Genomic DNA, 26,666 nt, shown 5'->3' with positions numbered 1-26,666 from the left:
GGTCATCAGCAATGAGTGATATAAACTGGTGTTTACATGCAACTTCATATGAATGAAAACATAAGATACAATGGGCCAAATGCAATTCCGTTTTTCACCGGAGTTTTCTCCTAGGAGATAATTTTTCATCTTCAAATTAAAATACCTTTCCAGCACTTTTCAACTAAAAAAAGTACCAAAAAGTAAGTGAAAAAGGACTAATAAAATTATTTTGAGCATTGACTTAAAATACATTTTATTGACAAATGTATAAATATCACCTAGGAGAAAACTCATGAGAAAAAGTTAATTGCATATGGGCCAATGTCAGTAAACAAGCCCTCTCAAACAGGGCTTACATTTTTTTTCCAAGTGCAAATAGTAGAAATGCTGTCTTGACACTTTAGATTAAACTTAGCTTAATTTCTGATTTATTAGCAGTTTGGAATTGGCTATACAGTAAATTACAGCTTTATGCAGATAAATACTTTCTTTCTAGGAGGATTCTCACGCAAGCAACCCAGAATAAGAAACAAACAATGAATTGGGTTGTTAATAGAATGCTTAATGTACAATAAATAGTGAGAAGTAAATAATTCACTTCGCATACTGTACACACATAAAAGCAGCTCTGGTCTGTGTTTACAGTGTCTGTAAATCCAATCTTGTATGTTTCCTATAGGTAAACAGTTTTGGTGTGAATTTAATATATTTATTCACTGATATGCATATTGTTAATTACACGGAAGCAATGCTGGCAGTACCATTAGGGCAAAGGGGCAAATTTCCCCAGGGTCCCTGACAGCTGCTGGGCCCCCCTGTGGCAGAATACTGTAACTCCAGGTGGTCTCCCTCCCTGACTGTTCCCATGGCCCTCATAATGTATGGCTGGCTGCACAGCATTGCAGTAGTGCGTAGGAGATGCGTAGGCCACACACATCTGCACTACAGCCCCCACAATCCCTTACCTCGCCTATAGTTCATACCAGGTAAGCACTCATTGGGTAGGAGTGGTCACCTGGTATAACCGGTAGGTAATGCAACAATGTAAATAGACAATGATTGTGGGGGCTGTAGTGTGGACGTGTTTAGCCTCTGTATGTCCTATGTAGTACTGCAATACCATACACAACTAGCAGCTCTCCCTCAGTTGATAAACATGCGGCGGACCAGATCGGCGGCCATAGGAGCCAACTTAGGTAAGGGTGGGGCCAGTTACCTTTCCGCTGGGGTCCTGATGTGGCTTAAACTGGCCCTGCATGGAAGTAATTATTGTATTATCCATTGGATATTTTATTACCCTGAATCAATGCCCTTTTTAATTGAATTTTCTCATAGAGATGCTTTCATACCTTATCAATAAAATACCTCTTTGGTCCCACCAAGCAAAAAAAGATGCCTGGGATAGAAATAGTGCACTGAGCTTATTCTGTCCTATGCCACTGAAATAATAACCCAAGCCACAATGAAAATATAAACTCTCAAAGTTTGTGTACACAGCCGTAACCTAATATGCACACTTTTTATGTCATGGTAAAAAAAAACTTTAGTAGTGCTAGGTGAGATTTTCTTCTCTCATATCAGAACGCAGAATTAATGGTGGGTAAATGTTTTTTTTTAAAAAGCTTTATAAGTAACAGACAATGGCAGTCAGAAATCTGTATTTTCTTTAATGTTTTTGCTGCATTACAATAGAAATGATCATATGCTCATATTACATAAATTGATATTTACATATAATGGTGCTGCAGACTGTACTGACACTGGTTCTGTTCCATTGTGGGGCCTTCCATGTAAAAATTGGTGTTGTTGATTCTTATAAACAATAATTGTGTATTTTATTAGGAATATTTGTTTATAGGTGTCTTCTAGGTCCCCTAGTTATTCAGCCATGTGCCAAAAGATAGGGTAGACTGTGGTATGCATCAGAAAAACACAACTTTCTACAAAGCACATCTTCACTTACCAACCTCTTAATGAATAGAATGCCACTATATTAAGTGAAGTATGCTTAGTACTGACTGGCCTATAGATGTGTTACTAATGTATCCTTATCTCTGAAATATATGGGGGTTGCTGTATTATTTAAGAAATCCCACCATAAGTTGTTGTTACACTTATCACCCCTAGCACAAGGTGGGAATGAGCCCCTCTCCACGGCTCCTGTCTGTTGGTCTACCACAAAGTTCTGTTCTTGGACCTCTTATCTTCCGTATCTACACTCATGGCCTGGGAGAAAGATTACACTCTCAGTTTCCAATAATCTCCTTGCTGACAGCACCCAAATCTATCTATAAGTTCCTTACCTCTCTACACTATTTTTTTTTAAAACGTACTATGAGAAAAATGGAGATTGTGTTATTTACATTTTCTCTCTTTGCTTCCCCACCTCTAGTTTCCAGAAGTTTAGAAAATTCCCAATTAATCCCACCCAATGCCTAGCGCTCACTGCCTGGGAGGGGGGGGGGGGACGTTGGACATTAATAATCTCCTGATACTTCTGTCTTGAAAATATCTCCAGAATTCATCCCTTCCTTACAGGCTACTAAAATGCTTGTTCAGGGTCTAATTATTATGTGTCTTGATTACTACAAAACCATACTACAGTATTCAAAAAAACAGACTGGCACATCTCCATTCCCTATTGAACCCTGCTGCTTATCTCATCCACCATTTCTTCTGCTCCTCTGATAACGCCCCCTCTCTGCCAATCTCTCCATTGCCTGCCAATAACCCAAGGGATCCAATTTAAACCCCTAACTGCAAAAGCTTTACATAAGCTGTCTTCTCCATACATTTCTTCATTTATCTCCAGATGCCATCCCTTCCAGAGCCTTCATTCCTGCCATGAAACCCCCCCAGTCCTCTAGATTGGTCACCTCTTCTCACTCTCGTATCCAGGAGTTCTCATGGGTGTCACCTCTCTTTTTGACACTCTATCCCACAGCCTGCCCACCATGCCCCAATCCTTGAAACCTTCAAAAAAACAACAACTCTTAACCCCCCCCCCCTTCAGACAAGCTTATAATTTGTTATAGCTGTTATAGCTAGGCTTTTAAGCTCACTGTCTCATTCACTAATCCCTTTGTCTCATCCCTTAGTCTCTTTACCCAACTACCCTCTAGATTGTAAGATCCCATGTACAGAGTCATCCCTCAGTATTTCCTGCTTCTGTTGTTCTTCATCAAATTAACATGTACCAGTACTGGTGATATTTCATACCACACATCAACATTGTACATATTTATACTAGTGTCACTAGATGTCCTGATTGTACTGTGCATTGAACTAATCATATATCTATGCCCCCCACTATTTATTTATTATTATTATTTTACAGTGCACACACTTTGGAATATGTTGGCACTAAATAAATAAAAAAATATAATAATGATGATAATAATAATAATAATATTGGACAAGTGTGTGCGGCAAAAAAATAAGCTTTACAACCCACCATTTGCAGGGCATTGCCCATTTTAAAGACCACGTGGGCTGGTACATCTCAAAGGACAGTGCCCCATGTTGGTAGGCTCCAAATTCCAAAAGCAAGTACTGGTCTGCCTGGGGACAAAAAATAAAAGTGGGAGGGAGATCACATTTTTCAAAGCATGAATTGTCTTTTTCAATATTGAAAGTTTCACCAAATAGCTGTTGTGGATTGAAGTAAGAGGATGATGATGGCATAAAAACAAACACAATCCTCTCCACTCAAGTTCATAAAGTACACAGCAGAGCCTCATTCTCCAAATGGCATTCTCAGCCTGGTGCAAACATTGTGCAGGCGAGGAAAAAGTGGCTCAGGGCTAGTTCACAGAGCTCAGTTGCATTGCAGAATAGTTCTGAAAGCCGAATCCCTGCTTCATACAATTCTACAGGCCTGTGCACAGTACTGCATTGTAACTGATCATGGTATTATAACTCACTGCATGCAAGCTTTTCATTTCAATTTCTGTTCAGTCTCCATTGCAGTTCACACTCACAATGTGTGTGTTATGCAACTGACCACTGTCAACCTAGCCTCAGTCAAACTGACCCTAATGCCAAAATAATACATTTTAACTTTTTAGTGCCACTTTTATTCACAAGACCTTTTAAAATACAGTACTATGAATGTGCTTTTTTTAAAATCCTCTTTTTAGTATACAGTATTTTATTTTTAAACGATACATTCTACAATTATATATATATATATATATATAAAATCAATAATAAAATATTTATGCTTGTTGACATACATGTATTGTTGCATTACTCAGCACTTTGACCATTTGATATACATATCTAAACATGTTTTAGAAATACAGCGAACATTTTATGACCTGAATAGAGGCATGGCTTAAGAAATGTGGAGAAATTGAGCATAGGTGGGGTGAGCTATGCATGGTTTGTATGTGGTTTAGTAAGTGTAAATATACACTTTGTTATTTTCTCCTTTTATGCCTAAAATTACAATAAAAAATAATGATAGATATAATATTACTGGTACTTAAATATTGAAATATTAACCTTAATTTAAATACAATATTAACAAAAATTACTGGACGAAAAACAATTGTTGCTTTACTTGTACTGATTTTGACTGTATAGCTTAATTCCCCAGCACCTGTATGTAAGTGAATTAAAAAATGTAGTTGATCGTAACCAAAACAGAAGATGAGGGTCAATATATACAAACACTATAGTTGACTTGCAGCTGATTTCTTGAAAAAGTAAAGTAAAAATGATTTATAAAAATAAATGTCTCGCACACCTCTTGGAATCCTCAAATATTATAATTCATATTGGTAGGTCCAACCCAGTAGGATTACATAGAATGGAAAAAAGGTGTGGTATAATGGACCTGCTACACAAATCTACTTTATTTAAAACCAATGTAAATGACCTAACTAATGAAATGTAAAAGTGATGTTGTACTGATACTAAACTGTTTACACAACCTCTTGGAGTGTTTGTGTAATTAGACCTATATGAAGTTAAAATGAGGATCTAGCTAATAAAGTAACATTCTTGTACTAATGAATTCAGCTCTATTTCAAAATCCAGGCATGTCATTGCCACTGTTTAGAATGAAAAATGAAAAACTATAGTAGTAGAGAAAAGGTCTTTTTAGAGCAAAAAAAAACCCCTCCAAATAAGTTTAATATCACTTTTGATGATACATTTTTCCTACTTTTTAGTGCTTGGTAAGGTATTATCAACAGTGATAGTAAACGTATTTTGAGTAATTTTTTTTGTTAATTGAATGAGGGCCAACGTTTGCTGAAGTACTGATGAAATCACCAAAATATTGAAAAGGAGTACAAAAACAGAAGAAAACATATGACAAGCAATGGTGATTTTAGAAGCAGGTTTTTCACACTAAAATCAGCATACAGTGGCTAGTGCACTATTAGTATAAGAACCAAGCAACAGCTTATATTATGCTTATTGGAGGTGATATGTCAAAAGACATTCAATTATTGACTAGGGTCTATCTTAAGACACTTTAAGCACATTTAAGTACCGGTGGCATACAGAAATCACTTAGATTCACCTGATATTGAGTACCTGGATTACACTTCAGTGCATTTCACACATTCACATGGGAGGTGAATGTACAGCACCACTGCCATTTTTGGCAATGTTTGGGGGTCACACATACCCACTACCTAACAGTTGCTCTGAGGGCACACAGTTAAAAACAGTAATATGCAATAATGCCATGTTTTGCGCTGGATACAGTGGAGCAGTCAATGAAACATATCCTTTACTTTTACTATTAATGCTTTTTGCACTAATGCACTGCTGTAAGTGCTCTCCCAGGAAGCTCACCAGGAGATAAAACAAATTAGCATGTGATTTGTAATATGCGATATGTACTACAGATGATCTCTTATTAGTCATTCATCTAGTCATTTGCCACACTTACACACGTCTAACCTAACGTCTAACCTATCATCCAACAGACAAGTTTGGACGATAGTTGGGTGGAAAAGTTGTACGTATATATGAGCCTTGAAAATGCTTTGCATGTAAAAGTGTTACAATAGCATTGGAAAATCGCTTTTATTACTTAAGGTCAGGCTATCACAAGTGCAGAAAAGCAGTTTTGTCTATGACTGGAATGAGCCCTTCACAATTGCAGTCAGAGTCAGACCACATTAAGGGGGAAGGCAACCAAGCACTGCGTGAAGTAAACACTTTTCTCACTGCTGGGGTGCAATGCGGCGTTTGCATGAATTGTGACTGTAAGTGCTGAACATGTATTAGGCACACATTTTGAGAATCTCTTTCCAATGCTGAGGTTAACATTAGCTTGCTGTTCCCTGATTAACAGAAAAAATAAACAGTGGAAAGCTATGTCAAATAAAACTTAAAATGTATCCAAGATGGATTAAAGTAAAGAATTTACACTTACATGGGGCTTCCTCCAGCCTCCTACTGGCTGTGGGCTCCCACACTATCTCCCCGGGCTGCCCCAACCCACCACTGGCCATCACGGTACATTAGTTCAGTCGCACTTTGTCACGCATGCATGGCCCGACTGCACACCACTGTCACATTCCTGTTGCTGGGAGCGTTTTTTGCCTCTGCAGTAGTACTGTGTAGGCACAGAATGCTCCAGGCCATAGGAGCACAATAGGAGCATGCGCGCAGTCGGGCCGCGCATGCATGATAGGCAGTGACTGAGCTAATGTACCAGAATGGCCAGCAGACAATCCGAGCAGTCCAGTGAGATGGCGGGGGAGCCCACAGCCTGAAGAGGGCTGCAGGAAGCCTCAGGTAATTATAAATGCCTTACTATACACCCTCTAAGATTTCCTTTAAATGTCTTGATATTAGGTGTTAACAGGATAGCATATCCTTAACATAACATTTGTGTGCATTTAACATGCATAAAATATTGATAACAGAATAGGAAATTGCAAAAAGAAAAAAAATGGCCATATGTGTGGATTAGCAATAGACTCTGAGAACTCTGAGAATTTTTACATATCAACAGTCAACACAGTAACCCAGGTCTTTCAGTGCTTAGAATACTTATAGCTGTATTAGTGGGATTATATTCACAAAATTTTATTTCAGTAACTACTCGTAGTTATATAAAAGAACTAAGAAGTATTTCCATGCATTCCCTGTGTGTAAAAACCTTTATTTTCCCTGCAGAGAGCAGAAGAAGCTTGCGCAAAGGCAAATATAATCATTGGCTGCTGAAGCTCTCTAAAGAATGTGCCCTGGTGACCAGAGATAAGCAAGCTCTCCTGCTCTCTACAGTGAAGATAAAGGTTTTTAAACACAGGGATTGCGCAGAAATGCTTAATCCCACTTTTAGGATTCCTAGAAAATTATTCATACAGATTCTTGGCTCTCCTTTTCATTTTCATTAGATTAACTTTAAAATGTTCAAACCCTACAATAATTTTAAATATGCTGATGATGTAATTCTATTTGCGTTTCATTCTACTTTCTCTATAGCTAATGAGAGGAATTGCGTCTTTGTCCTGCACAAGGTGTCATTTTGACACAGGACTACACTTCCCATGGTTCTTAGCAGTTACAGTATGTCTAGTTGATAATACCCTGCTGATAATGTGAATAATGCTGAATCATGCCAAGTTATGACTTATAAATCAAGGAAACTAATTTCTGTTGTCATTCCAACAGACAGTGTGGCCATTTTGATTGTTTTCATTAAGTTCTGCAGATAAATACAACAAATAACAAATGAACAAAGGTACAATAATATCTCCATTCAATTTTACAAATATATATACTGTATATACAACATAGTTATTTTGATATTAAAAACAGAGTTCCTTTTTAACCTCACTTAAAACTGAAGTTAAAATAAACTGATGAGACTAAAACATTGTATCAATATCCCTAGTCCTAAATGGCACTTTCCTGGAACCCTACTGTTTTATTTTGTTTAAAGTTTTTATTGTCTTAAAGTGTACCCGAGGTGACATGTGACATGATGAGATAAACATGTGTATGTACAGTACTAAACATATTAATAACCAGGGAGTTTTACTTTTTTTATTTTGCTGCCTGAAATAGTTAATTTTTAAGGCTGGAAATGACAGCTTCTGTCTTGTCAGGAGCTTGTCAGGAATATAGTAAACATCACTGATAAGCAAATTACAGCCATACAAGTTTTTTGTAACAAAATACATTTTCTACATATTTCTGAGAGCAGATGGAGAGAGAAAGGGTCAATATAGTTCATGTATTTTCATTTAGGGACACTTAATAGACTGCAACTGAGCAGAGACAACAAAACATTCAATCGACTTTCTAAATGTTTAAATATAAAATAAAATCCTGGGATGTCTTAAAAAGTCATTTTTAGGAGTAGGAGGATAAATATAATTGTTTATCTCATCAGTTTATTTTCACCTCGGGTTCACTTTAAGTAAAACAGCGGCTTTAAAAAAAAAAAAAAAACTTTTACTGCTTAATCTTGAATTATTGACTTTTTTGTATATTTTCTGTACTCAAAATTGATTCTCAGCCAAACAAGAGATTTATGATCAGTAATTAGATATCAGTGAGAGTTTTGCTATAGACCAACTTAAAGGCACTCCAAGCAGCTCTCATGTGCATGCCTTTAAGACAGACGACTTCCCCTCTGGAGGAGCCTCTTGCAAAGGCCATGCGTGTCACTTCCTCTTCCTGCTTCATTCAGTGATGCACTTCTCTAACTGAGAAGACAGGGGTGACATAACATAGCCAAGATGGCAGCCGCGATTTTTAAATTGAAATCGAACAAAACCTATTTGGTGTAGAACAGCGATTCAGGCATCAAATTAAAGAGGACAGCACAAGCTACAGAATGTATGCATCTTTAAGTACTTTGCAGTACTGGTCGGAGTCTTAAAGGCAAGCCCATGAGAGGTACTCGGAGTCCCTTTAAATCTGACTGAAGAAGAAGCATAATTTTCAATACTGCATTTCTAACCCTTACAGGGAGAAAAAAGGGACACAGACTAGTTCTATGTAGGACTGAGACTGTATCTATTTGTTTATCTCATCATGTCACCCAACTTCAGGTCTTTTTAGGCTAGATGTGCACCATTGGTTATATGCCAGAAGTGGAAATGGTCAATATTTTCCTGCTTGAAAATTTCAACCAATTTTAGCACCATGCACCCCTTGACAACGATCAGGACACTACCAGCTTAGCATTAGCTTTGTACTGTTTGATGCATTACAAAGCCATACTTTCCATCTTGATTGCCAGTCAATTCTCACTTGATAATGCTATTTCAAAAAATGATTAAGAATGCCCTAGCTGTTGATAGATTTTCATTAGCTACAATACATTTCTCTTATTAACGTAATAACTACTCTATTAAAAGCACCTAATAGTGTATGCCTATATTTATTTTTGGAGTTTGGTTGGTGTTTGCACCATCAATTTGGGACTAGTGAGGAGAATCCACAGTGGATGTGATCATTCCATAAATACACAGCATAAAGAATCCCTTGGACTTTGCTGGCTGTGAAGGAGTATGCCAGGGAATCCAAGGTAGACCATACTGACATAAGTTAAATATGGACATGGGCATTACCTTGAAATCCCAGTCTAAACTGATATTAAGTTTTCCATATAGAGGAGTGTTAGATGGTGTTCTTCTTAAATACAGAGCATACTAATATGTCACGCAATAGGGAGAGTTCTGCTCTCCAACAACCCAATGCCTTATTGTATTTCATCGGTTAAGTACCGGTACTCTGTTGTTTTTTTAATGTATTTTTTTTAATAAAACATGGTGACGGAGACTCTCATGTGGTTTCGCCTGTAAATATTTAGTCCATCAATGTTTATATCATAAATCTCAATCACCATTTCCTGGTTTTCATATAATACTTGCATATTGTGTTGTTTGGAAAAGTACCCACAGTAAGTATAAGTTCAAATCATATACTAGTTTCTCTGTCAGATGCATTTTTTTCTGTATTATTTTGTTTTTTGACCACATCAACTGAGTCTGGGGAGTTCAAAGGTTCTGCTTCTTTGGTGGTATTTTTTGCTTCATTTGCCAGTTTTTCTTTGGCCAGTAATCTGTAATTGATGGCATTTCCAATGAATAAATAAATACTTGCAACGATCACAATTATGCCACATACGAAATACATGTATTTGTAGTTTCCAGTTATATCGACCAGCCAGCCTGAAAAAGAGGAAGTGTACATTCATAGTTAGGTTTTGTCCTTTCAGCCCAGCGACACATAGTTCATTTTACGTTACTATGGTTCTGCCTAGAGCATAGATGGAATAAGATGTAAGGAAGCCCTAGGCAAGGTTGTAGATTTGGGTCCCCTTGTGGTATTTTTGGTAAGCGGAAGTGAAATTAGGCCAGATAGGGTGGCTGGTGGGCCCCTTGTGAATTATCCTGCTCTGGCCTAGAGTATATGGCAGCCAAGTCCCATTCACCTCCATCACACAAACACTTCTGACTGTGTGCACATTCCAATAGTGATGATCGTAATCAACAAATTACGATTTTGCTAAATTTTGCGTAACTTTTCACAATTACGCTTATAGGATTTGCAAATTCAATTGATTTCATGTAGTCATTCGCAATTTTGCATAACATTTCGAGTAATTTCTTGCCGATTTTAGCAGTGAATAGCAAAGGCCCCATACATGCTATTGACACCAAAATTGCCATATATGTTAAGGAGAATCATGAGTACAAGTCAAAAAAAATTTGCAAAAAAAAACCCTCTATTTTAAATATGCAAGTAAAAAATGGTTTTTAAACTTGTAAAAATTACAGTTTAAAAAACATTTTTATTTGCATTTTTAACATTGAGTTTCTCAAAAACTACAAGGTCTTTTTGCAAAATGTATTGGGACTTTGCTATTAACCTCTAACTTCGGCACAAAATTATGCAACATTTCGCACTACTACTATTACATACGAAATGAATTATGATTTTCTCTGAAATTGTGCATTACAATTACGATGCGTAATTGCGAATTTCAATGTGAAATTTCTCATATACGAAATTTCGGCCCACCACTGCATTCCTGCTCTAAACTCTCCCTCCTATGTGTTGGTTTAGGAGGCATTCTCTTCACATTAACAATACAGTGGAAGCAGAGAGAGCAGCTGTTTGTGAGCTTGTTTTATATAGAAACACAATGGGAAAATGAATAAGTGGTGCCACTTACTCTGTTTACATGCTTCTGCTCACAACATACTTTTCTTCTTTGAATCATATTTCCCCACCTTTCAGTAAAACGTCTCTTATGAGTTTCAGCCATTTTAAAGTTATTAACTTTATGTCCTTCAGCACACACTGGCTTAACTAAAAATTGCTGCAATTAATCAAAGTTAATGCTTTTATATAACTCATATAATAGCTCATACACATGGCTTTTATGAATGATATGTCATGTTTAAAAATGGCACAGATAGGTATTTATGATTAAGTATCACTAGAGACATTCATAAATAAACTGATATTGTAGTGCGCTTAAATTTCTCTTCTGGGATCACTGGAGCCAGATGGACTAAGTTATAAAATAGGACAGTGAAATTTAATTAACAGCCTAAAGGATAAGAAGAACTGTTCATAAATGTACAGTATATGAATTTGCATCTGGTAAAGTGAGCTGGGGTAAAACTGATACTGGAAGAAACCAGTCAGTCACATAGGAACACACAAAGCAAGCTTCAATATGATAGACCATAATACTTTTTATAACATCTTGGTATCCTTAGATGTCTTTGGAGACAAGTGCCAGATACTGTAGTTCTGGCTGCACCTTAGATGTCAATACAAGCACTAAATTTAGGTGATCCAAAGCACTGTCCAATGATATTTGTGAAAGTATAAACAATGTCCTTCTCTTGGGCAAATCTTCAGACGTTAGGGCAAATTTCTTTCAATTTCCTTGATACTTCAGAACCTGTTTTCTCATCCTGTGTGTTCATCCAGACATGGGTTGCACAAATTCTAGTCAATCATAGTGGGGGACAATCTTTTCTTTAAGCAATTTGACAGTCTGCTTTTAGGGTTCTAGGATCTTCTAGTCTATCTTCCACAGTTAATACATCACAGTAGTTTTGTATTCCAGCACTTGTACTTAAGTTCATCCTTTCTGAATTATGCCAAATATGGCTACAATAAAGTTATTGTCCTAAATTCTTGGACTGTTTTAAAGGCAAGAAACCCAATACCAGCCTGTAGGTTAATTGGGAATTTTGGAGTTATTTGTAATTGTATTTCACAAGGGCTTGACCAGTTCATAGCTAAAGTCTCACAGTTCATCATAATAAAGATCATTATTCTTGTCCTTATTCCCACAGTCTTTAAATATCAGGCTAATTAAACTGCTGCATTTCTCTCAACCTTATTCCCTAACTACAGACCTGCTTCGAATATATTAATCTTAAGTTTAATTCTTGACATAATATTTCTCTTGTCCAGGGGCGTAAATAGAAATCACTGGGCCCCCCTACGAAACTTTGGATGGAGTCTCCTCCCCCTGCATTCTGCAAAGGTAAACTGAGAACCAATGTTATTCAGTTGGCTAGTGCACACTTGAATGTGTTTTCCCCATGCAGATAAAAACAGACAGCAGTGAAGCACTGCACACATCTTCTCTATCAATTACATTAGCTTCTGTGATAAAATGTGCATGTTTTCATACATACAGACACACATGGTGTGCAGAAAATGCATACAAACCACTGACAGATGAGTGTACTCCCAGCATTAGCTTATTACACTTATTCTGTCCATCTCTAATGGAGCAGAACTCCCAGCTCTGCAGATTCCTGCAGCATCGTTACAGTACACAGCACTTGGGGAGAGGTAGAGAGGTTGGGGGCAGGGCGTTGTACACAAGAACCCACTGAACACTGAATAGGGACTGTCTACAAATCTTTGTCTGCAAAACTTTGTATGATTCCTTATCAGTGGCTGAACAGATGCAGTCATTGGAACAATTGTGGAGAGTGCAGAAGGTTTTTTTTCTCTCAGTGCCCCTAGTTGTCAGTCTTTCAGGACAGGGGAAAAGAAACTTCTCCCCCCATGAGGCCCACTGCAGCTTCTGGGGCCCCTGAGGCTGCATTCCTTGCAGGGTCTATTGTTTCACCCCTGCGCTGGTCCTCAGTTCAGCATAGAATCATTTCTGTGCTTGCTAGCCTTATCTCTTGATCTAGCAGTCAAGACAGAATGACAAATACTTATTTTACTCAGTTGCACACAGATTTACTCAAGGATTACACTTTGTGCATTTACATGCATTGCCCTCAGTTTTCGCGTGGGAGTCAGCGAATCTCTGGGATTCGTCTGCGTACCGCAGACCCGGAAGTGCCGCAGTGTGTCTCACAGCCGCACGCGGAGTCTAGTGGAAACCGGCCCTTAGTCACTCATCTTTTTGACAAATACGTTGTTCCTTTGGTGCCAATTTCTACTTCTTTTATAGCAGACTGGAAAGGAGCCCCATTATAAGTTAAAAAAAAAAAAATATATATATATATATATATATATATATATATATATATATATATATATATATATATATATATATATATATATATATATATTACTGTTTTGTTTTTTGAAACAGAGATTAAAGGTCTCTAAAGCAACCACTAGTTACATGCTAGTCTGCAGAAAGCTGTTATTAGTTGAATGGCCTCCCACAGGGAAAAAAGTAAAAGCGTTTTCAAGCATCTATGTTAGAGGAAATAGGACAGCTACCTAGCAACAATGCTCATCCCACCTTTCCCCAGTTCCTATAATCCTGGTATTTGCATATTTTATTTTTGTACACTAATTACTAGAGATGATCACTGACTTTGCACATTAAGGGCTTGATTTACTAAACCGTGATAACTCATATCACGTCCGTTTTACCGCGCATTTTCGTGTCTGCGCACGATCGTGGATTATCGCGAGCAATCGCGAATTATTGTGCACAGTCTCAAATTATTTTGTGCAATTGCAAATTTTTGCGCAAAAAAAAGATCGCTTTCATGCACAAATTTGCGAATTCGCGCAAATTCGTACGAAAACGGCCGTGATATGAGTTATCACAGTTCAGTGAATGAAGCCCTAAAAGTGAAGTGGTAGATGATTTTGATTGGTCCAGTTTCAATCTGCATACAAACTGCAATCAAAGTGCATCAACTCAGAAATGTTAGTATCTGATTCATCATCTGTACTAGATAACGAATGCTAGAGATTTTGCAATTATATTACTTTTGAGAGACCGCACAAGTTAATTTATTGGGCTTGATTTACAAACCGCCGCTAACTGTTACCACGGGCGTACTAAACAGTTAGCACGCGAAGTGCCGCACACAGACTTTTTCACGTGCAAAGTCCAGCGAACGCGCGATTGTGGACATTTGCACGCGATAATGCTGACTTTTGCCCACTATCGGCGGCCGATCGCGTGAAAAAGTCTGCGTTATCGTGTGCAAATGTCCGCGATCGGGGGACTTTGCACGTGAAAAAGTCTGTGTGCGGCACTTCGCGTGCTAACTGTTTAGCACGTCCATGCTAACAGTTAGCACGGGTTTGTGAATCAAGCCCATTGTATGCTGTCTAAAGTATCAAAAGCACTAAAAACTAAAAGGGATCTGAGCATTTTTTATTAGTAAAATATACAATAATTTGTAAATCCTGTAGGCTATGGGGAGGGGGAGAGGATGGAGCACAAGCATTAATTACTTTTGGGGGGCTGCTACCTAGCACCCCGTGTATTTGAAGTGCTCCAACTTATTTCACTGCCACAGTTCAAGGTGCCCATGGTGGTAGCATGGCTTCAGCCACCGCAATGCATGCTGGGAGATTAAGTCTATCATTGTGACTACACCTCCCAGCCAAAAAAAGTTTTGTTTTATATATTTTACTAAAAAAAAAAAGCTGTTCAAATCTCTGAGCCCAAACCGAATCTAAGAAGTGTTTCCTTTTCATGATTTTTTTTCTGATCATCTGTTTCTTAAATAAGAATTGTAATATACACATCACCATATGTTTTTGTTTTCTATTCACACTTGTAATTCTTGAAATATTATGGGAAGATTATTTTGTAACATAGATATGCTGATGCTTAACAAAGTTCTTTCCTGATAACTGCAACAAACTCATTTATCTTACCGGTATTTCTTTTTACATATAAAGACATGCCACAACGGGCAGCTTAAATTAAAAGATTATGTTTAAGAACAGCCATACTAAAAACACCATAGGCTGTCACCTGTCAGAGTCTGGTGCCCTTACCTTCTCACCTTACAAACCCAGATACTGATGGAGTGAGATCCAGGTCCAGATTTAGGGCTCGTTTCCACTATCGCGAATCCGCATGCGTCCAACGCATGCGGATTCGCACACGTAATGCAAGTGAATGGACCTGTTTCCACTGTAGCGTTTGCGTGGTGCGTTTTTATGAGCGGTGAAAAAACGCACAAAAGAGCCAACGAATTCGCCTGCTAGTGAAATGCATGCGAATCGCCGCTAATGTATTTAATAGGGAAATCGCATGCGTTTTTTACGCGTTATTTTACGCGATTACGCATGCGATTCCGCATAGGAACCAATGTAAATTAACACAGGCAGTGACATGGTTAAAAACGCATATAGCCTACCCTATGCGAAATCGCATGCATAATCGCGTAAAATAACGCGTAAAAAAATGCACCTGCATGCGATTTCTTCTGCGGTGGTGCGGTCTTCTGCGGTGGAATCCAGGCGATTCCGCACCGCTACAGTGGAAACGAGCCCTTACCATAAGCCACTGTAGACACAAGCCTACAGGTGAATACAGGTGATCATGGAAAGGCGTCTCACTCCCCTCCTGCCTTACCTATGCAGAGTCCTGAGTGGAGTGTATTTACTAAATCATTTATGAGAGGTTACTCACCCTGGTCTCGGGATACCACTAACTAGGTTGGGGGGCACCTCTAGCTACTTAAATACTGAGGATAGCTCTGGCTACCTAATCCTAAGGGGCAACTGTAGCTACCTACACCGGTCAGGGGAAGTAAGGGAGAAGTGACAGCTGGTCCTGAGAGCACACTTGCAGTGTGGTTGAGTGGAAGGTTTGTAGGTTCAATGGGGGCTAAAATCAAGGGTGCCAGGACTACTGTGTATATATATATATATATATGTACTGTGCATGGTTTATATGTAAGATGACTGGATGCAGCAGTACATTGCACAACATTTTGAACTTATTGAAGATAATCTTGTATTCTCTTTGTTCTTGCATGTTCTAAAAATGCTATTTTTTGACAAATAATGTATGGTTTTCTTACCTCCTAAAGGAGGCCCAAGCAATACTGGGCAACATTCCACAATAGTCACAAGTCCAACAGCACTGGAGAATCTTGTTGCTCCAACTAAGTCCATCAATGTTTCAAACAGAACACTGCTTACCATGCCAAAGGCAAAGCCAAAAAATATTGCGTATATCACTAATCCAGTATAGTCATTGGCTAAAGGGCACAAAACATGGCATATGCCATTGTACAAAATTGCAAAACTGAAAAAATATTGTATCCTTGGACGAACGTATTTAGAGTTTGCAACTATTCCCATGGAAGGTCTTGCAACCATGTCTACAAAAGCTAGAATGGAAAGCAAAAATGCAGCAGAATACTCATCAATTCCCATATGTTTGGCATATGGCGCCAGGAAAACGATTGGAGCAAAGAAGCCCAGAAACATGATGACATTGCCAGATAAATAAATAAGAAACCCCCTGTGTTTGAAAAGTGATAAATCCAAATATTTGTTAATGTTCTGACACACTGTCAACTTCTCTGCCTTCTCCACATCCTTTTGTGCAGGCTTAGGTCCGATGGGCCGCATGAGAGATCCAGCCACACAGCAGTTTAACAGAATTCCTCCTAACACTAAAAAACTGCCTCTCCATCCAAAATAATTGAAAAGAAACTGATTAAGAGGTGCTAAAGTGCTTAAAAATACTGGGCTGCCTGCCATGGCCAGTCCATTTGCAATAGGTCGTTTTTTGAAGAAGTATTTTCCAATAATTGTTAACGAAGGCTGAAGATTAAATGCTAATCCAAAACCTACAAGAGAAAAAAAACACTTAGTCAATCAGATATACATTATTAACAAATGCAAATCAATACCAAGTTACAGGAACAAAATAAATTTTTTGTTGCGAAGATCAGCTGTTTTTTTTCTCTACTAGGAATAGATGTAAGATTTTTTATTGTGCAATTGAAGGCATATATATTTATGGGCTTCAATACAACTTCTCTTTAAAAAGATGTTCTGCATCAGTGAGGTTCATTAGCGTGACTACAGTTGCACACACTGTAAAGGTGGCAAAGTAAATGGATGCATGAATTTGAGACAAGGAAGAATGTCAGTTACTTAGGGTTTGACATGGGCAACACAGATTTGAGATCTGCCTGCAGTGGACATGAGCAGATGTCCACAGATGCAGGGAGTGTGGATACAAAGGAAACTACAAAGGCTGTGTGGGTAGCAAGAGTGGAATGTCATAGGAGGGTTGTCCGTAGGTTAAATTGGGGATTGAAGGTGAAGGCATTTGAAATTCCTCCTGCAGTTAAGCAGTTCATTCCTGCAGTTAAGAACAGCATTTGATAATGTGCAGGTAATGGATCACTTAGGACCATGTTAGGATAAATTGATGTAGCTGGTAGTTTTATTAGCGAAGCAATTCCCAAACTTTTCCAGGCTTACAGCACTCTTAATGTTCTGGTATTTTTTTCAGGAACTTCTGGGCATGGTCAAACGTGGATGTGGCCCTGTACAACAACTAACATTAGTTATTTGGTGTGTGCTCGGTATGTTTCAGCTCTTTCATTCCCCACCATATCACCATCCCTTTAATTCTTAACAGCATCCCACCTTCTGTGGCGTATACCCTTCCTCCCTCTGAGTGTTTCCCTATTATAGCACTCCCCCCTCTCATTATGTTCCTTCAGTATAGTGCTCTGACAGTGTTTCCTTCATTGTAGCACTTCCATATTACAGTGCGTTCCCAATTTAAAGTGACCCAGTTAGCATACCTCTCATTCTCGTGCTCCGTGCTTATGATGCATCTAATAAACTAATTTCCCATTAATGTCACTTTCTTTATAGTGTCCCCATAATGCTCCCTTTATCCCATTATTATATTACTCCACATAATTCACCCTTTTCTTTTAGAGTCCCTCATACTGCCCTATTATTATAGTACCCTCCATAGTGCTCATTTTAAATTATTGCAACTATTATTTTACTGCTCCATGTACCCATTGGTTCACAATTACTACTATGTCAACCATAGTGCCCCTTTTTTATAGTGCCCCCATAGTCCTATTTTTACAATAGTGTCACAATTTTTTATAGTGGTCACCCATGTTCCCTTGAGGTTACTACATAGTGTCCCCGATAGTGCTGACTTTATTATAGTGCGTCCTCCATCATATAGAGGAGAGTTGTGTAGGGGCATGGTGGATGGTTAAATTACATATGCATGCTCCATCACAGTCCTTTACCAGCTATGTGCACTACTTCTCAGTCACACTGACTCGATGGTCACATGACTGCTGCTTAACATGATCATCAAGTTAGGGTTGTCCAGAAAACTCATGGTAGTTGAGAAAGGATTGCATTCTGCATGGGGAGATGGATCTGTGGCACACCGGAGTGTCCTCACCCCCAGTTTGAGAATTACGGCAGATAGCAATATGGAAATAGTTACAGGGAATCTGAAAACTCATCACCATTGACTGCAAGCAGCATAAAGATTCTTCAAACAAGACAGAAGAAGACTTTTAACAAGATACTGTTGGATCAAGTGTCTACTGCAGGAAATATAGACCAAGATTATTTTTACTTTTTCCTTCCCCAAGTCATCTTTCTTGTGTCATTTATTCCGTGTTCAAGCCCCTTACATATTTAGCATCCTAACCTTGCAGACCATCTATTTCATGTACAGCTGCTTGGGTGGCAGCTCCCTCTTCCATGTGTGCCTCAGTATTACATCTGCGACTTTCTCTTCCATGTGCAGCCACACCCTCTCCCATGATCAGCTACCAATTTGGACAACAGCCTCCCTAGGTCACAGTCTACATGGCCTTAGCTAAACTCTGGCGCTGATGGAGACTAGTATAACCTCTTGTACATGGGCTTTTTTGTTCTCAGAGTCCCTACACAGAATGGAGGTGGGGAGGGGGGGGGGGAATTTGCTAAGGGGCCTCATAATCTTTACTTAAGCTTCTGACAAGAGTAGTAAATCTAGCAGTATAAACAATAATGTATTAGTATGTTCTTGCTCACCACCAATGACTCCAATGCAAATGTATAGCTGAAGGACACTGTTGCAGAAAGAAGCAGAAATCATTCCCAGGGAACATAATATTCCTCCTGCCAAAACAATTGGGCGACTCCCATACTTGTTCACCAAAATACTGCTTATTGGACCTGCAATTAAAACAGAAAAAAAGTAATACTGATTTATCAAATCACAAAAAAAATATCACTTACATTTTAATGCCCATGTTAAGTCTTCAAAAAATGCATACAGAAAACTCCATGATACATTAGATACAATATTCTCTCAAATGACATAAGTCATAGAACTTACAGTGGAACTCAAGACATTGCTTTTTACCATAGCTTTGACTAGATGGGGAAAAGTTAACACATGTTAGGATGGATGTATATTTCATGTTGCTGTCTGGTTTGTACTAAGCTAATGTTCTTCTTTTCCAATCCTGACAAGGTCATAGAGAACAGGATGTGAGAACATGTCTCTTCAGCAGGGATATAAACAACAATAACAAGTTATTAAGGTGCTAACATTTCCCGCATTATAAAGAATTGAAGTTAAAAACTTCTGACTGTAGTTGCATTCAGTATTTTTTCTCTATGACTGATAATTTTATGCCATAAGGCTTAATGCGTTTCTCTTGGTTGTATCAACAATGATAATAAGCAACTTCTTCCAATTACTAAGGAATACCCAGACAGCTCATGGTGATCTAGAACCACCTGGAAGGTATAAAGGGCTTAAAGAGACCACAAAGCCCTCTATTAAAAAGCAATGCTAAATGTAATTCTTGCCACTACAGCTCACATGCCCATTGTTTATCAAGCTCTATATACTATCTCTAAATACATCAATCAAGTATTTGAATATTTAAGTTCATTGTTTTAATTGTTTAAGTAATTGCAGCTAAATTGAGGCTTCACCCCCAAACCCCACCCACTCATACTCATCTTCAAGTGGCTTTCTATTCCGTGCTACATGACTCCACAATGCAACTAGATAGTCCATGGAATCAAAGCACTTTTGAAGCGTGCCATACATAATGTTCTGATGTAATCCCTGGGCACTTGTGCACAGTGTGCAGTCACTGGTGCATGTTGCCAATGAAAGTAAGATGAAAGTGGTAGGCTAACTGTATGCTCCTCTCCCCCATCCTCCATCTGCATCAGTCACATCCTAGGAACTTTGTTAGCCTTGTTTCCAGAATAAGCAGCCATGTGAAATGTCGAAAGCATGGTACCCATGGTCCTCCAGGATACAATTCTCAACAATGCAAGATGGCCAGTAGTGTCTGGATCAGGCTAGCACTTACGCAAGTGGTTGCTTCAGGAGAATGAAGGAGTAGGTTGTTCAAAATTCAGGTGGCAGTTAGGTAGAGGTAGCAGAAGGGAAAGAACAGCATGTTGTTGTTATGTACATTTTGCTGGAGCTGTAGGTTTAGGTGCATGATACAATTGTTGTGCACTGTTTCTTTGGTGTGCTTTTGTTCTCTAGAGATGAATTAATTAGCGTTATGTATTTAAATTGATTAGGTGTCATTTGATAAGTATAATTTATACATCATTCATTAATGTGGTTGATATGAATTAATCTGATATTTCTTCTTATTTTGTTTATTGTTATAAATCTGTGTATTCTGTTACTTTTACAATTTTATTTTCTTATACGTTGTGTAGTATTGTTTCTGCATGTTTGCTTTAAAATATAGTCATTAATAAGTGAATTAAAAGAAAATAATCTTCTGTACTAGTGGACAACTGAAGGGAACACAGCGCATTTCATCTCACTTCACTATTTAGTTAATCAAGTCCTGAGATGGTACAATCTTATTTGATCATAATTAGAGGCTAAAAGGATGTTGTTTAGTTGAGTCATGTTCTTCCTATTAGTAATATTGTGTTATGAAAATGAATGTCTGCTTTCTATCCAAACAAATATGTGTTTTTATGGAACACAAAGTACGATAAAGAACTTGATTCAAGAGGTTTTCTGCTAGACGTGGCTGATCATTTTAAGTAGAATTTACCTGGCATGCTTTGAAAATGTATAACTCAGGAAGCATTTCCGCTAACGTAGTAATGATCTAATTCACTAGGCAAATTTGTAACACCTCTACATAGAAGACATTGATGAATGGTTCTCTTTATAGAGAAAGAAAGTGGAAGGAAAAGACAATGAAACAGCACAAATCCGAGCAAGCATGACACTAGAAATGTTTTTTGTTATATAGTATTACAGTTAAAGGATAATATAATGAAAAGAGTATTATTATTATGGCATTTAGCATTTATATAGCGCAACATCTTCTGCAGCACTTTTACATTGTACATATAGTCTTGTCACTAACTGTCCCTCAATGGAGCTCACTACTTAATCCCTCCACAGTCATATGTCTATGTATGTATTGTGTAGTGTATATATCGTAATCTAGGGCCAATTTTAAGGGGAAGCCAATTAACTTATCTGTATGGTTTTTTTTGCATGTGGGACTGGGAGGAAACCCGGAGTGCCCAGAGGAAACCCACACAGACATGGGGAGAACAAACTCCTTGCAGATGTTGACCTTGCTGGGATTCGTAATGGGAACCCAGTGCTTCAAGGCAAGAGTGCTAAACACTAAGTCACCGTGCTGCCCCACATGACGCACAAAAGCAACCTTATATATTTTACAATAATCAATGCATTATTTCATGTATTAAGTAGTTACTTTGGCTTTATCCAAGTTACATGTGAGTGTAATTTTGCATTAGTGAATGTTAAACTAGGTATTTCTTTTTTTTATTTTTATGCTTGCATAATAATTTTAGTGCTAGTTATGGAAACAATCTTGTTACCACAACATGAAAAAAAATAAGGCATCAAACATCAAAGTCATGGAAGTTGCTGCAGAAATTTGTTAAATTCTTTTTACATCAAAATAACGTTGGTCATCAACCTCATAGCTACAGTACATAAGGAAATTATATTTTTTGTTATTTATTATTACAGGTGCTCTGAGCCATCTGCAGCTGCATAGGAGGCACTTCCATTGACCTGAAAAAAGTGATGTTCACACCACAAAGCCTGTTCATTGAGCTGTCTAATAAAAACTGTGACATTTGAGCACGTGTCTTATGTGAAAATAAGCCAACACCTACCTTATTTTTAAATGGTTTTTAACTATTTTATATATTTTTGAACACTTTCATTTTACAGTTACTTGCATTATTCATTATTATTCACTTAAAGCAGGGGCCCCAAACCTTGGCCATATCAACCTTGGCCAATAGTGAAATTAAACACAATTGTTGCTGATAGTGCCTAGGTACACTATGGCGTCAATTCACCTAAGGCTGTCAAATAAGAGAAAACAAGTCGGGAAAATACTGCATTCTGTATTGTAGACTTTTGTATGCTAATTCACCAATATTTTCACAGGTGCTGTAGAAGTTTGGTAATTTACCGGCTTCAATAGAAAAAACTCCATGCAGAGACAGCATTACAATAGTAAGAGCCATCGGAACATCCCTTTATATGTACAAGTTTTGCTATACTGTTTGTTATGCTGCCTCTGCTCGCTCTGAATCTGTCTATTAGTCTTTCACTTTACATTTTATTTAATTGCCACAGCTTAGATGAACTTCCAGGAGACTTTACACATGCCCTGCTTAAATGATTTTCCTACTAGCTACTCTGGGTGTTCAAACAGGAACGGTAGAGGTTAAACTGCCAAAGGGAGGCAGGGGAAAGTTCTTTTGTTCTCTCTGCTCACTGCCTGAGGGTAGAAAAGCTAAGACCCGCCGGAGAAGGCTTTGCGTCCTATCAAAATGCATCATCCCGACTTGCAGGAGACAGGGGCTGTTTCTATTGGCCTCTGCTTCGGTCAGTGATAGGCACTCCTCTCTGCTTCTGTGAGTTCTGCAAGTCTCGAACTGATACCGACAGAAGAGAACTGCTGGTAATGGAACAGTATTTTACCGCATGCTTTAATCATGGTGAATTGACATTTACTGACATTTGTTGAGGTGTGTTTACAACACAAGTCGGTAATTTACCTCACTGCTCAGTAATTTCAGCTTTGCATGCTATAACAACCTTGGTGAATTCACATTTTCCTAAGTGCTCATTAAAATCAGCTGTTTTCAGCATTACGAAGTACTAACAACAGACAGATTAACAGTGACATGCAGATATTACCGACTGATTGACAAATTGACAATAGTATTATTACTTATTATTGTTTTGTATTTATATAGACGCCAATTAACTTATCTGTATGTTTTGAGGTGTGGGAGGAAACCGGAGTGCCCGGAGGTAACCCCATGCAGTCAGGGGGAGAACATACAAACTCCGTGCAGATAGTTCCCTAGATGTGATGTGAACCAGGGGGTCCAGCATAGAGTTGAGCCGAAATTTTCGTAATTTCGCATTACTAAAATTACGCATGCGAAATTTGCGATTACGATGCGAAATTACGGTAGCGTAATTGCCATTAAAATCGGAATTGAAAATACCGTAAGCGTAATTTTCAACGTGTAATTTCGCGTTTCGTTCATGCCGTAATTTCGCATTAAACGCTACCGTAATTTCGCGTTAAACCGTAACGCTCCGTATAATATAAAAAAGCCGCCGACTTTAAGGGTTAATAGCAAAGCCCCCTTAAATGCTAAGAGCCTCAAATTTGGAGAATATATTAAGGAGATCAGGAGGAATAAGAGGAAAAATTTTTTTTTCAAAAAGACCTTATAGTTTTTGAGAAAATCGATGTTAAAGTTTCAAAGGAAAAATGTATACATTTAAAAACCCGCCGACTTTAACGGTTAATAGCAAAGCCTGCTTAAAGTTTAGGAACACCAAATTCCCAGGGTATATTAAGGGGATCAGTGGGAATAAGAGGAAAAAAAATGTTTCAAAAAGACCTTATAGTTTTTGAGAAAATCGATTTTTAAGTTTCAAGGGCGAAAATGTCTTTTAAATGCGGAACATGTCAGTTTTTTTTGCACAGGTAACAATAGTGTATTATTTTCATAGATTCCCCCAAGTGGGAAGAGTTTTACTTACTTCGTTCTGAGTGTGGGAAATATAAAAAAAAAACGACGTGGGGTCCCCCCTCCCAGACCTCTTTAACCCCTTGTCCCCCATGCAGGCTGGGATAGCCAGAATGCGGAGCACCGGCCGCGTGGGGCTCCGCACCCTGACTATACCAGCCCGCATGGTCCATGGATTGGGGGGTTTAGGAAGGGGAGGGGCAGCCAAGCTTTCCCCTCCCCCTCCGAGCCCTTGTCCAATCCAAGGACAAGGGGCTCTTCTCCACCTCCGATGGGCGGTGGAGGTGGAGGCCGCGATTTCCTGGGGGGGAGGTTCATGGTGGAATCTGGGAGTCCCCTTTAAAAAGGGGTCCCCCAGATGCCCACCCCCCCTCCCAGGAGAAATGAGTATAGAGGTACTTGTACCCCATACCCATTTCCTTTAAGAGTTAAAGTAAATAAACACACAGACACTTAGAAAAAGTATTTTAACCACTTTACCCCCGCGCGTACGTATTTCTCCGCCCCTTTTTCCATCCTTTAAAAACCAGGGACGGAGAAACACGTACTTTCCGCGTTCCCGACGCTGCCCGCGCTCCCGCTCGTAAACACGCCGCCCGCCGCTAGTAAACACGCCGCCGCCCGCTCGCCCAGAGATCAATGAACGGGAAAATCCATTCCCGTTCGTTGATCTAAGCCCCGCAATGATCAGCTGCTCTCCTATGGGCAGCGCGATCATTGTGAGAAAAAACTCACGTGTCCAGCCTCCTTATTCTTCCTCCAAGCTTCCGGAAGGAAGCTTGGAGGTCGCATTAAAACAAAAAGTTACTGTGGCCATCTTGTGGCCAAATAGTAAACTACACCCTACACATTTTTCACATACAAATAAATGACTTTTACACATAAAATTAACTCATTACCTCCCACACTCCCCATTTTTTTTTTTTTGTAATTAAAAAAAAATTAAAAAATTTACAATTAAAAAAAATACATAAATAGTTACCTTAGGGACTGAACTTTTTAAATATTTATGTCAAGAGGGTATAACACTGTTACTTTATAAACTATGGGCTTGTAATTAGGGATGGACGCAAAACTGAAAAAAATGCACCTTTATTTCCTAATAAAATATTGGCGCCAAACATTGTGATAGGGACATAATTTAAATGGTTTTATAACCGGGACAAAAGGGCAAATACGTTTCATGGGTTTTAATTACAGTAGCATGCATTATTTAAAAACTATAATGGCCGAAAACTGAAAAATAATTTTTTTTTTCCCACATTTTTCCTATTTTCCCATTAAAACACATTTAGAAAAAAATAATTCTTGGCATAATGTCCCACCTAAAGAAAGCCTAATTGGTGGCGAAAAAAACAAGATATAGTTCATTTCATTGCGATAAGTAATAATAAAGTTATAGACGAATGAATGGAAGGAGCGCTGAAAGGTGAAAATTGCTCTGGTGCTCAGGGGGTAAAACCCCTCAGTGGTGAAGTGGTTAATTGAACAAAAAACATAACCACGAAAAAAGTCCTTTAATATTCTTAATTAACCATTAATACTTACCTGTCCCTTTAAATAAATGATCCCTCGCAATATCCTCCGAAATGTTCTATCAGTTACAATGTAACAAAGTTATTACAATGTAACAACTTTGTTACATTGTAACTACGCCGCACCCGACGTCACTCACCGCCGCCGCCGCGTCTGTGCTGCAGGACCCGACAGAGCTCTGAGCTATATAGCTCAGAGCTCTCTAAGCATCTTTGTATTTGGGCTCCAAGGAGCCCCATTGGTCCTTAGCAGACCAATGGGGTTCCTTTAAATCAGAAGGAACCCCATTGGTCTGCTAAGGACCAATGGGGCTCCTTGGAGCCAAAATACAAAGATGCTTCTCAGAGCTCTGAGCTATAGCTCAGAGCTCTGTCGGGTCCTGCAGCACAGACGCGGCGGCGGCGGTGAGTGACGTCGGGTGCGGCGTAGTTACAATGTAACAAAGTTGTTACATTGTAATAACTTTGTTACATTGTAACTGATAGAACATTTCGGAGGATATTGCGAGGGATCATTTATTTAAAGGGACAGGTAAGTATTAATGGTTAATTAAGAATATTAAAGGACTTTTTTCGTGGTTATGTTTTTTGTTCAATTAAAATACTTTTTCTAAGTGTCTGTGTGTTTATTTACTTTAACTCTTAAAGGAAATGGGTAAGGGGTACAAGTACCTCTATACTCATTTCTCCTGGGAGGGGGGGTGGGCATCTGGGGGACCCCTTTTTAAAGGGGACTCCCAGATTCCACCATGAACCTCCCCCCCAGGAAATCGCGGCCTCCACCTCCACCGCCCATCGGAGGTGGAGAAGAGCCCCTTGTCCTTGGATTGGACAAGGGCTCGGAGGGGGAGGGGAAAG

The 26,666-nt window shown here is 38.7% G+C and overlaps 1 protein-coding gene across 2 annotated transcripts in view; it reads right to left on the bottom strand.

The window, feature by feature from the left end:
* Nucleotides 1–1,628: 1,628 nt before the first annotated feature.
* Nucleotides 1,629–26,666, bottom strand: part of SLC16A7 (solute carrier family 16 member 7) — a 116,811-nt gene continuing 91,773 nt past the window's right edge. For both annotated transcript variants that reach the window (XM_068276611.1, XM_068276612.1), the window contains exons 3-5: nucleotides 19,255–19,398; nucleotides 16,251–17,027; nucleotides 1,629–10,139 (exon numbers count right to left, since the gene is read on the bottom strand). In XM_068276611.1, coding sequence (XP_068132712.1) covers nucleotides 9,886–10,139; nucleotides 16,251–17,027; nucleotides 19,255–19,398 — 1,175 coding nt within the window. In that variant the 3' untranslated portion in view covers nucleotides 1,629–9,885. The remainder of the gene's footprint in view (nucleotides 10,140–16,250; nucleotides 17,028–19,254; nucleotides 19,399–26,666) is intronic.

The sequence above is a fragment of the Hyperolius riggenbachi genome, chromosome 3 (assembly GCF_040937935.1).
Source record: "Hyperolius riggenbachi isolate aHypRig1 chromosome 3, aHypRig1.pri, whole genome shotgun sequence".
In the NCBI taxonomy this organism is placed as follows: domain Eukaryota; kingdom Metazoa; phylum Chordata; class Amphibia; order Anura; family Hyperoliidae; genus Hyperolius; species Hyperolius riggenbachi.
This window is presented reverse-complemented; position numbering and strand designations above follow the sequence as displayed.